This window comes from Myxocyprinus asiaticus, chromosome 47 (assembly GCF_019703515.2).
Source record: "Myxocyprinus asiaticus isolate MX2 ecotype Aquarium Trade chromosome 47, UBuf_Myxa_2, whole genome shotgun sequence".
Lineage (NCBI taxonomy): Eukaryota > Metazoa > Chordata > Actinopteri > Cypriniformes > Catostomidae > Myxocyprinus > Myxocyprinus asiaticus.
The window spans coordinates 10,999,232-11,011,818 of record NC_059390.1 but is presented as its reverse complement, the minus strand read 5'-3'; the positions used below and the strand labels follow the sequence as shown (position 1 = coordinate 11,011,818).

General features: G+C 42.2%; 1 protein-coding gene across 2 annotated transcripts in view; it reads left to right on the top strand.

Moving 5' to 3' along the window:
* Positions 1–12,587, top strand: part of LOC127436380 (ankyrin repeat and BTB/POZ domain-containing protein 3-A-like) — a 187,003-nt gene that overhangs the window by 126,721 nt on the left and 47,695 nt on the right. For both annotated transcript variants that reach the window (XM_051690477.1, XM_051690476.1), the window contains exon 2: positions 3,669–3,818. In XM_051690477.1, the coding sequence (XP_051546437.1) occupies positions 3,669–3,818 (150 nt within the window). The remainder of the gene's footprint in view (positions 1–3,668; positions 3,819–12,587) is intronic.

Here is a 12,587-nt window from a genome sequence, read left to right as displayed (position 1 = left end):
TTGATTAGGGGGCATGCACAACATAAGCAGGGCTCAACAATGAGAGACCAGTGTGAGAGAGTTTTGGATCAGCACAAGGAACTGTTACTTGCCCTGTCTTGCCAGGACTGGGTTGTCAGTATGCCTAGATGACCATGTGCAGTTTTATGCCTGGCAAATTAAATATATGGCCATCAAGCTAAAGTTATCTTGCCATTGTGCCATAATCTTCCAGCAAAATTGGTTGTATTAATTTATTATTGTCTTTCAGTTACATTATAGCTGTACATTATTATGATTTCCCAGTATTTTTATTTTATTTATTTTTTTATTGCAAATTAAAAACCCTTGTAAATTTGTTGTAACTTATATTCTATTAAGAAAATTGTTTGTAACCTGGTCTCATAGTGAAAACGTAACTCTATATAAATTTTTGCTAAACTTGTTATACGTGTCTCCAGGTACAATTTCCTGCAGTTTCCAGGTGAAATGAACACTAGAGGCGCTACAATAACTGTGTGTTTTATTCACTTTCACTCAAATCATGACTTTAATGGCTGATTATGACTTTATAAATACTTATTTTTCCTCTATTCCTCAGACCCTGCTATTTTATGATATCGACACACTTTACTCTAAAACATCTTTTGAAAAATGCTTGTATGACAGACTCACCCACATATATACACTTATTCCAATATGATTAGCTTGTGCAGTAGCTCACCTGATAGGGCGTTGGACTACTTAGAGGATTGCGGTTCAAGTCCAGCCATGAACTCAAGCTGACATGTGACACAACAGAGTCATAGAAGTGGCACGAAATAATGTGGTTGGTTCAGAAAATGTGATTTTTCATTTTGCTTCTGCATTTTAAAGCACTAGTTGTTAGGTTTAGGCGTTGATTTGGTTAAACGTCTCATTTATATTTGAAAACACTATTGGTTAGGTTCAGGAAAAAGTTTTACTTTAGAGAGTTTTAAAAACATCCATCTAAAATTCACCTTAAAACCTCTATTTTACTTGCTTTTGGCGCTTCCAGCTGAACATTTCACTGGAAACTTGCAGCCAAACGTGTTACACAGCACATACATTTTGAACTGCAAAAATTTTGTCATTTTCATGATTGTCATTTCATGAGAGTAGGCAGGTTTATAATGAAAAATATATTTCTTTCTGACACAAACATATGTTGCTAAAATTATTACTCATTATCATTATTACTGAGCCCTATAAAAATCCAACAAACCATTTGTATCTTTCGTCGTGGTGCTGCACCCATCTCAAAAGGAAATTAAAACAAGACAGTCAACCAAAACAAAGAAGATTCCTTCGCTCAAACTCCCCTCAAGATTTCTTAAAAGCATCATTTCACCCATGAACAAAGTTGTGTCTCTTGACAAAGCATTCAGCTTGTCTTCACTGTCTGCTGAATATTGCACATCCTCCATTATGCATATACTCAGTAACCACAGAGACATTCACAGCAGTGCCAGGTCATTTTAATCATAGCTTTATGAAAACTCCATGAGTTTCTGTTTCTCTCCCAGTGATGTCTGGTGCTAATGGATTCATTCAATATACAACAGGATACAGGATATTTACCTACCTCTGAGAGACTGACAACACAAATCCTTTTAGATGAAAGTCAAGAATATATCCTACTTAAAATAGCTTCCTGGTAGACTGGTGTGCATGTGTGTGGTACACTTAGCAACAGTTTGGGTACAAAATTGTCACTTTTGCCCATTCTCAATTGGAAAATCAATTCATAAACACAGCAAATGCTTTAAAAAAAAATGGCAAAGGGTTTATTTAGGGGTAGGTTTATTTCCTGCATTGAGGTTAGTTTTTAGTAATTACAATTAGTTACATATAAAAATAATAGAACTATTTGGTATACCACCATTATGATGCATGTCTGTCTGGGGATCCGATTTTTTCTATATAGAGTGCAACAGTGCCCGCCCACTTTTTCAGCCATCTTAATTTCCTTAAGTATTTTTCCCATTAATCTTTGCCATAAAGTTTTCATAAAAGTTTTCATAAAAGAGTTCAAAGCCATGAACCAAATCAACCAGCTCTGATGTGAATCACACAACACACCTTTGTTTGAAGCAAGAAAGTACTTGAAAATCTGACAAAAAGACAAAGGTACAAGAATTTGTATTCACAGTAACGTCCTTCATGAGGATATAACCTACAATCCCTATAAAAAATATTAAACTATTGATTGAAAGTTATCCATTATATGTTTATAGCGAAATATTCAAAAGTAGTTTGGGATTGTAGATAGACCAACATTTTTGCATCATTTACAGTGCTGCTGAGCTCATTTGGTGTGCTTTGTTGGCCACAATTCTCTAAGTGGTGGATTGTTTCCCTTCAGGATCATGGGTAGTGTAGTTCTTTAGCAGTAATTCTGCTATTGGTTGAGATTTAAAAAAAAATAAGTGTTAATAACTCAGACTGATGGCTTTAACAGAAGCATATACAATCAATTTACAACCTCGGAGCTCATGGTAGGTCTGTCTTTAAAGGTTTAAAAGTTATTGTTTATAATCAGTTCCCCTAAGGAGAAAGTGAATGGCATTTTTTACTCCTGAAAACCAACTGTTGCGCTCTTGTTTATACCAATGGTTTGTTAAGGAAAACACTATAATAAACATACTAAATAATGTCTTAAAGGGATAGTTCACCCAAAAATTAAAATTCTCTCATCACTAACTCACCCTCATGCCATCCCAGATGTGAATCCCTTTCTTTCATCTGCAGAACACAAATGAAGACTTTCAGAAGAATATTTCAGCTCTTTTGGTCCAAACAGTGCAAGTGAATGGGTGCCAAAATTTTGAAGCTCCAAAAATCACATAAATCAGCATAAAAGTAATCCATACGACACCAGTGGTTAAATCCATATCTTCAGATGTGATATGATAAGTGTGGGTGAGAAACAGATCACTTCCACATTCTTCTTCTGGTGTTTTTGGTGATTCACATTCTTCATGCACTGGGCAGGGAGAAGAATGTCAAGGAAAAAAAGGACTTTAATATTGATCTGTTTCTCACCCACAGTAGTGGACCTACAGAGCTGGAATATTCTTCTAAATATCTAAATTTGTGTTCTGCAGAAGAAAGTATGTCATACAATGGGAAGAGATGACAGTGAGTAAATGATGAGAGAATTTTCATTTTTGTTTGAATAAGTACAGATATCAAACCTTTAATTAATACCCATTTAGAAACACAATCTACTCCCTGCGTGTGAAGCCATTAGCTCAGACAGATAGCTGCATGTCTGTCCCTATTCACCTGTGGCTGGGCTCAATATCCCATCTGTCGCAGCCTATTCTCCTGTTCAAACAAAGGCACTGGCAGTGGATGTGTGCAGTAATTTGATTAGGGTTATTGAATGAACAGTAGACGACCAGGGCTCCAGCCAAAACTACATGCTGCTGCTGAACTCACCTGAGAGTGCATGGCTTGTTACAATTTGAAAGCGGTCCAACACAAAAACAGCTGTTTTAATTGCTTCAGGGGTTGTTTGATTTGTGTCTCAAACAATAATAATGTCATAACACTTTGCTCCAAAAGCTCCAAGGCCCCATTGCATATTTATTTATTTATTTTTTTGTCTGTTTTTGACTTTTGTACGCATTTGTTGACGTTTGATTCTCTGATCTCTGGTCCAGGTATATTGAGTCTGCCGGACAGTCTGAACCTGCACCGTGACCAGCAGCGATCAGGGAAAACCGGGGAGGGTCATGCCTACAGCCAGGCAGAACTCCGCACCATTGAACAGTCCCTCCTGGCGACTCGAGTGGGGAGCATTGCAGAGCTCAGTAAGTACTCACACCTTATAAATTTGTGTCTTTGGGGGTTTTTGTGTCTGTCAGAAATGTTGGAATTAAGTGGGTTTGTGTTTTGTGAAAACATGGCCATGTACATTTTAGAATCACTGAACGCAGGCTAACACTTTGTATTAATTTTCATTAATTACAAGCATTATTACATCATGCAATGCTTAAAGGGATAGTACACCCGAAAATGAAAATTCAGTCATTGTTTACTCATCCCTGTGTTGTTATAACCCTATATGACTTTCTTTCTTTTTCTTAACACAAAGGGAGAAATTGTGAAAAAAAGTTGTGCTCAGTGATGTCATACAATTGCAGTTTATGGTTGACAATTGCACCTTTTCAAGCTTCAAAAGTATAATTCAGAAGTCTAATAAATTATTCCATGAGACTCATGATTGTTATGAATGCATATGATGAGCTTTGGTGAAAAACAAACTAAAATCTAATGTATTATTTAGTGATAATGTTGACCGACCATCACTCTCCTCTGCGTGTTTATGAGACTGCACGAGAGCAGTATCTGACATGAGATGGGGCATTCAAGCGAAAACTCATTTTGTTTATCTAAAAACAGGTCTGCCACAGCGATATTGGCAACAAAACACAATACAACTGCACACAAATCAGAGAACAGAACTTACTAAATATGTCTGATGAGTTTGTAGTTGGAGAATAGATATATTTTTTTGTCCAGCTTTATTTGTTTTAAACAGAGTTCTCAATTAAACTGAGAGAGATAGACAGCTGGCTGAAGGGTGACTACAGTCACACCATGTCCTAATCTGATGGCAAACAACACGTGATTAAAAAATATATCAGAGTCAGAGTTTTTGTCTTAACCAGCCGTGATGAGCAACAGGACATTCTGCCAATCGCTTGGTTTCTATTTTTGGCATCGAGTGGATTTACGCCATGCAGCCCCACCCGCTATGAAATGGCACCGGTCCAAAAACTTTCTCATAACAGTATATTGAAGCCAGCATCTCACTAGCTGGTTAAAAACTACCGGTACTTGATTTTGGCCAAGAATGTTACACCTACCAAATGTTTTCGCTGAGGTATCGTATCGCTCTCTTCAGTCGGAGATCTGTCACAAATGCTCACCAGTTCAAAATGGAGACAAAACTTTCCCACTTCCTCTATTTCTCTCAGTTTGATTTAGTACTCTGTTTCAAATAAATAAGGCTGGACATAGAAATGCATCTATTCTCTGACTACAAACTCATCAGACATATCTAGTAAGTTCTGTTCTCTGGTTTGTGTGCAGTTGTGTTGTGTTCTGTTGTTTCTATCGCTGTGGTGGACAGTGGACCTGTCTTAAGATAAACAAAACGAGTTTTCGCTTGAATGCCCCATGTCGCGAGCGGGAGGCTGCGTGAACTGCAGCTCTCATGCAGTCACATGAATGCGCAGAAGAGAGTAATGTTCAGTCAACATTTTCACTAAATAATACATTAGATTTCGGTTTGTTTCTTACCAAACCTCATTGTTTGCTTTAGTAGAGAGCATCGCAGCTCACTAGATTTTGAAACTATTATGAATGTCAATTACTTATTAATGAATGTTGTTTTAAAATGCTATTAAACAAAGAACCATGTAGTCATTATGTTTCCTTAGGATCATATTGCAATTGTAAAATCATATAATTGATGTTAGACTTATCCCAAAACACCCATCAGCGCATTCAAAATTGTAGCAGCTGAATTTCACTTTCTTTAGCATTTTCATTGGCCAGTTCATTAAGTGAATCTTTCCTATAGTTTAGCCTACAAGTCTGGCATCTATTTTGTCTCAAGTCCCTAAACTATTTGACATCTGGATAGTCCACCGAGTTGGCTGTTTTTAGAATTTTGCATGGGTGTATGAAGTCAGTGGGCAGCACATGGACGGCCCTACCCTAAACTGAACAGGGTGTGTCTCCATGTAGGGTCCACCGGATGGCCGTCACACAGAAAAATATCTCTTTGTATATTTGTCTTAGTGATGGTGGTTGGCTTGTGTCTGTAGCAGTGGATTTCAGAGCTTGCCCGTATTGTAGGACTGCCGTCAGTCATGGTCGTTTTCTAATCATAGCGAAAACACAAACCCCAAAAATTCAAGATGCAACGAAGTACACCATCATCCACACTGATTATGTCTCCTCAAGTGTGCCTGTCAAGTAAACACATGTGGACATAATGAAGGCAAATAAATCTGTGCGGAGGGACTTGAGTAAATTACAGAGAGCCAGTGACCCTTCTGTCACTCTAATCAATTTTACATTCTGTGTTGGGAAGCAGAATCATCAACGTCAGCCATGTGAAACACAAAAGCAAACATACCAAACAGACTTTTGCTTGCTTGCTTACCAAGATTTATGTACCTGCATGATTTACTTACAGCACTGTGAAATAGAATTTAGAATAAGTAAGTGATTCTCACAGAACCCTTCAAGGACATGTCCATGTATTTTACTTAAAACATTTTTTTTTTTTAAAACAGTCATAAGAAATTTAATTTGTTTCATGATAAAGAAGCCTATATTTAGGACCATTAAATTTGTTTTAATTGTTGTGATATTATTCTCATGACAATTATGCACTTTGCCCCCCTTACATCTCATTACTATAATACAAAAAAACATAATAATATATTATTTAAATGTTAAGTATTTAAATGGGAATTTTTTTGATTTACAACTTTTATGCTAATTTAAAAAGAACAAGAAAAAGAAAAATTGTATTACAGTAATTTTGCTGTTATTTAGTAAACTTGCTTTATTTTAGTACACTCAAAAAATAATTCTAAGATTTTTGCATTTCAATTTCATAACAAAATTTCATCAAACTGAATTGAGCATTCTTAATCAAATAAAATAAAATATTTCATATATATATATATTTCATATTTAATTTTGTTAATTCGAGGGATTTTTTTTTAAAAATTTTATTTCTTTTTTTATGAAATTGAAATGCGTAAATCTTTAAAATAGGCTAAAATATTTTTTGAGTGATGAAAATCTAATATGAATCACCATTGAGAATAATGAGAATTACAGCCAGACTTTGTAGGGGAAAATGAGCTTAATTGTCATTTTTTTAATTTATAATTGAATTGTGAAATATATATATATATATATATATATATATATATATATATATATATATATATATATATACATACATACATACACACACACACACACACACACACCCCCACACATACTGTATATATGAATATATTGGCTTTAAAAATAGACTTAATTTTTTTCCTTGATTTTATTTTGGTAAAAATAAGGTCCCGAATACTAAGCAAACCTAGACAGGCACAACAAATTAGGGTAGTGATTTAAGAAACTTCAGGTTGTGTTTTTGGCTTATGTAACTCATTAGCACAGAGGTGAAGATCCTGGTGTAATGCTGCATCAGTGATGAAGCAATGCAGAATATTAGCTGTTGCACCAACAGATGAGGCATAATAATCAGTTATAATTGACTTTTCCCTCTTTTCCAGCTTTGTGTTCACAATGTATGATGAGCATTTGTACATTGATTTCCACCCCTTCAAAGGCCATCTAATTGACTGTTAACTAATTATAGCTCATTTTCATGCTGTATAACAAATGACAAAAACCTAGATTATGCAGTCGCTTTTTTGTTTATGAAAATGTCTCATGTATATTCATTTCCTGTTGAATCATCTCATTTTTGGCTGTTTTTAGTATTGTTTCTGTCTAATGAAATTACCTCACAGTGTCCATACTCTGGAAATTCAGTAGTGGTGGTATAATGTGAAATTGTTTTCTTTGTGTCCAGCATTTTTTACTGAGGCATATACTAATGAGAGTTCAGACATCTGTCAGTGTGGTGGAAGGCCACTGCGGTTAAAAGTGTCAACATAGACAAATAAACCAGGAAACAGAATACATTGTGGGCCAGTTCACAGTGAGGCCCTCCCATTCCACACTTCACTTTCCTCAAGGCTATTATGTTACATATTTTTTTCTAAAGTGTTTTTTCTTTACTTGGCTGTATTATGTGTATTCTCAAGGAAAAATGCTGTTGCCATAGTGATCTCTACCAGTGTACCAGTAACACTTTAAGTAAAACGTATACTTTTGTAGGAAATGTGTCTGTAATTCACAGATTTTTTATTTTTTCATTTATTTTTTTAGGATGGTTTTCTCTATTTATATCCTTCTTTTATTTGCAATATGGCAATGATTCAGATATGTGTCCCTTCACAGACTCTAAGAGCCCCTTACACCCTGTCTACACTAGGCGCATCCGTTGACGCGATTCAAAGCAACGGCTTGAGGCTGTCTACACTGGACGCGCCAACACGGACGTTCTAAACCGTTTATTTGTGTTGTTAGCTGGAGTAGCACCAGTGCGTTCAGCACAAAATGGAATGGGACATCCGTTTACTGTTTACAATGGATGCTTCCAGTGTAGACATCATCATTGATTATAATGGGTTCTATTGCTTTTGACACAGCGTGCCACTCGTGTCCGGTGTAGACAGGGTATTACAGTTTGGCCTGCACTACAGTTTTTCAGTTGTTTGCTAAATAATTCCCATCGTAACTTTAAAATTCATTGCTGAAATCTTGAAATTGAAATTAAATTGGAAATATTGAATCTGAGGACTACAGATCTAATGGGGCAAAACTGCCATACCTGTTTTGTCCATATAGTTGTAATGTTACTTAATTGTTTTAAGCATGCCTTAGAGTACACTACCAGTAAAAAAATGTATATAATGGTCATGTGTCTTTTTATTTTCAACCTTTTTATATATCACTAAATCTTTCATTTTCCCTTACCTTTTATCTATGGCTAACGCTTCATCACTTTCACTGGCAGGATTAATAATAATGATTGTCCAGTCCCCAGCGGGAGATGTGTAATCACCTCCATTTTGCCTGGAAATAATGATGGTCCAATCAAGCCCATTTTTCCCATCCCATGTGATGTTTCCTGGTGGGGCTGAGCCTTCCGGTAATACGCCAAGTGGCACTTCAACCAGGTTAAAGTAATCTGAAATAATTGAGAAGTGAAAATCAAAAGAAGAAGACAAATAGAAAGGCATAGCAATGTGATAATTAAACCTTATTTTTTTAAAGAATTCTCCATTATTACTTAATTTAATCCATTGTATTCCATTTGTAGTCTCCTTAAAGAGAACCTCACCCTGATTTTTAGATATTCACCTCTTTTTTTTTGAGAAATAAGAATAAAAATCTATAAAAACCTAACTGTGCCGTAATTTCTATAAAAGACAGACCACTTCCTCTTTGTACTACGTAATAACCATAGTTCCCTATCTGTCACTCACTCGACGTTGGTGTCGATGTAGTGACACTAGGGGTCACTCTTGGGAGCCCAAGACACCTCTGGTCTTTGATAAAAGGCCAATGAAAATTGGCGAGTGGTATTTGCATGCCACTCCCCCGAACATACGGGTATAAAAGGAGCTGGTATGCAACCACTCATTCAGATTTTCTCTTCGGAGCCGAACGGTCATGCTCATTGAGCTGAATACTACTGTTCATTCACCTGCTGGATCTGACGGCGCATTTCAGCGGCTTCTCCCCCCTCTGCACTGGTGCACTGCAGAGAATGCCCCTGGGCGCTTCGGCAGAAAAACTAGAGAGTATATTTTCTGAAAGAGCATTTTTCCCCTCTAAAAGAGTATATATTTCTCTAAAAGAGCGCACACACGGAACGTCTTTTTAAAGACGCGTCTTTTTAAAGATGCTTTTCCGATTGTGTGTTATTCCTGGTTGTGCTCGTTATCTCTCGCCTTCTAACGGTCACGATCACTGTCTTTCGTGTCTGGGCACTGCTCACGCGGAGACAGCGTTCGTGGATGGTCACATTCTCATTGCGAGAATGTGTCCATGGCAACATTGCGGTCGCGGCTCGCCTTCATAAGGAAGCGAGCCACCCCAGAGGCTCCCGCCTCGGTCCTTTTACCCACGGGTTTGAGGCCAGCGCGGCTAGCACTGGGGGCGATTTGGGGACCCCAATGGGACCGCCTCCGCCGGGTATCCCCCCGCGGAACTCCCATTCCCCAGCACGCTCGTCTGCCCCGATCGGGCTTCCGGGTGAGTCCGCCGGCTCGTCTCACGGCGAGTTCGACCTCTTATTCGGAGCCCGCGAAAGTGATGAGCTCTCGAGCGCAGCATCGGAGAGCGGGCTCGTCCAGTCGGAAGCCTCGGCTGGGCTCCTCCCTTCGGGGTCGATCGCCCAGTCACAGGCTGACGCGGAGATGACGACATGCTTTCCCGGACAGCCGCGAGCGTCGGTTAGAGTGGATTTCACCGCTCTTCCCTGAACCCTCGCGGCTCTGTGATTGGTTCCTGGGCTCGCGGCGCCGCTCAAAGCCACGCCCCGCCCCGTTCCTTTCTTCCCTGAAGTGCATGAAGAGCTGACAAGATCGCGGGAGGCACCTTTTACTGCCCGGTCCCGATCTTTTCAGCTTCCCCGCTCTCACTACCCTCGATGGTGGGGCGGCCAAGGGTTATTCGGCAATCCCCCGGTGGATAAAGGCGCTCGCGGTGCACCTATGCCCGCAGAGCGCCGCCATCTGGCGTGGGTGCCCAAAGCCCCCGTCCAAGGCCTGTAGGTTTACGTCGTCTCTGACGGTCAAAGCCTACGGCGCTGCTGGACAAGCCGCCTCCGCCCTGCACGCCATGGCTCTCCTGCAAGTCTGCCAAGGCGCTAAAGGAACTGCACGAGGGTAGTTCCGCCCCGGGATTGATGCAGGAACTGCGCTCGACGACCGACCTCGCTCTCCGAGCGACGGAGTTCACGGCACGGTCTCCCGGGCGGATGATGGCCACACTAGACGACTGGCTAATCCTAGCTCACTCTCAAGACGGGTTATGCACACACAGGGACCTGGTGCTCTCACACCTCAGCCGACTAGGGCTTCGGGTCAGCTGGGAAAAGAGCAAGCTCCTCCCGGTTCAGAGCATCTCTTTTCTCGGTTTGGAGTTGGACTCAGTCTCCTTGACGGCGCACCTTATGAACGAGCGCGCCCAGTCGGTGCTGGCCTGTTTGAAGGCGTTCAAACAGAAAACAGCGGTTCCACTGAAACATTTTCAGAGGCTCCTGGGGCATATGGCGTCCTCGGCGGTGGCCACCCCGCTCGGGTTGATGCATATGAGGCCGCTTCAGCACTGGCTCCAGACTCGAGTCCCGAGACGGGCATGGCGCCACGGGACACACCGCGTGGCCATTACGTCGGTCTGTCACCGTCTTTTCAGCCCTTGGACCGACCTCTCGTTTCCACGAGCAGGTGTTCCGCTAGAACTGGTCTCCAGGCGCGTCGTGGTCACGACAGACGCCTCCAAAATGGGCTGGGGCGCTGTTGGCAATGGGCACGCAGCTGCCGGCCTCTAGACGGGTCCGCAGCCGCGTTGGCACATCAACTGCCTCGAGTTACTGGCAATTCTGCTCGCCCTGCGGAGGTTCCGGCCGTTGATCCAGGGCAAGCACGTGCTAGTTCGGACAGACAGCACGGCAGCGGTAGCATATGTCAACCGCCAAGGCGGTCTGCACTCCCGCTGTATGTCATAACTCGCCCGCCGTCTCCTCCAACGGAGTTAGCAGCACCAAGTCGCTGCAAGCCACTCACATCCCGGGCAACCTCAACACTTCGGCGGACGCGCTGTAACAACAGGTTACCCTCAAGGGAGAGTGGAGACTCCACCTTCAGGTGGTCCAGCTGATTTGGAGTCGATTCAGTCAGGCACAGGTGCACCTGTTCGCCTCCCAAGAATCCTCCCACTGCCCGCTCTGGTACGCCCTCACCGAGGCCTTCCTCGGCATAGACGCGCTGGCACAGCTGGTCCCCTGGCATTCGCAAATATGTGTTTTCCCCAGTGAGCCTGCTCGCACAGACCCTGTGCAAGGTCAGGGAGGACGAGGAGAAGGTCGTCCTGGTAAGCACCCTACTGGCCCGCCCAGACGTGGTGCTCGGACCTCACGCTCCTCGTGACAGCTCCCCCGGGCAAATTCCCCTGAGAAAGGCCCTTCTTTCTCAGGGAAGGGGCACCATCCGGCACCCGCGCCCAGACCTCTGGAATCTCCATGTCTGGCCCCTGGACGGGACGCGGAAGACCTAAGCCGTCTCCCACCTGCGGTGGTAGACACATTCACTCAGGCTAGGGCTCCCTCTACGAGGCGCCTGTATGCCTTTAAGTGGTGTCTGTTCGCTAAGTGGTGTTCTTCCCATCAGGAAGACCCCCAGAGGTGCGCAGTCAGATCAGTGCTTTCCTTCCTGCAAGAGAGGTTGGAAGGGAGGCTGTCCCCTTCCACCTTGAAGGTGTACGTTGCTGCCATAGCAGCACACCATGACGCAGTCGACGGTGAGTCCTTAGGGAAGCATGATCTGATCATCAGGTTCCTAAGAGGCGCCAGGAGGCTGAATCCCTCCAGGCCACGCCTTGTTCCCTCATCGGACCTCTGTAGTTTTTCAGGGTCTACAGAGAGCCCCCTTTGAGTTTTGCAGTCAGCCGGGCTTAAGGCACTCTCCTTGAAGACTGCCCTCCTGACTGCGCTCACTTCCATCAAGAGGGTAGGTGACCTGCAAGCGTTCTCTGTCAGCGAAATGTGCCTGGAGTTCGGTCCGGGCTATTCTCACGTGATCCTGAGACCCCCGACCGGGCTATGTGCCCAAGGTTCCCACCACTCCTTTTAGAGACCAGGTGGTGAACCTGCAAGCGCTGCCCCAGGAGGAGGCAGACCCAGCCCTGGCGTTGCT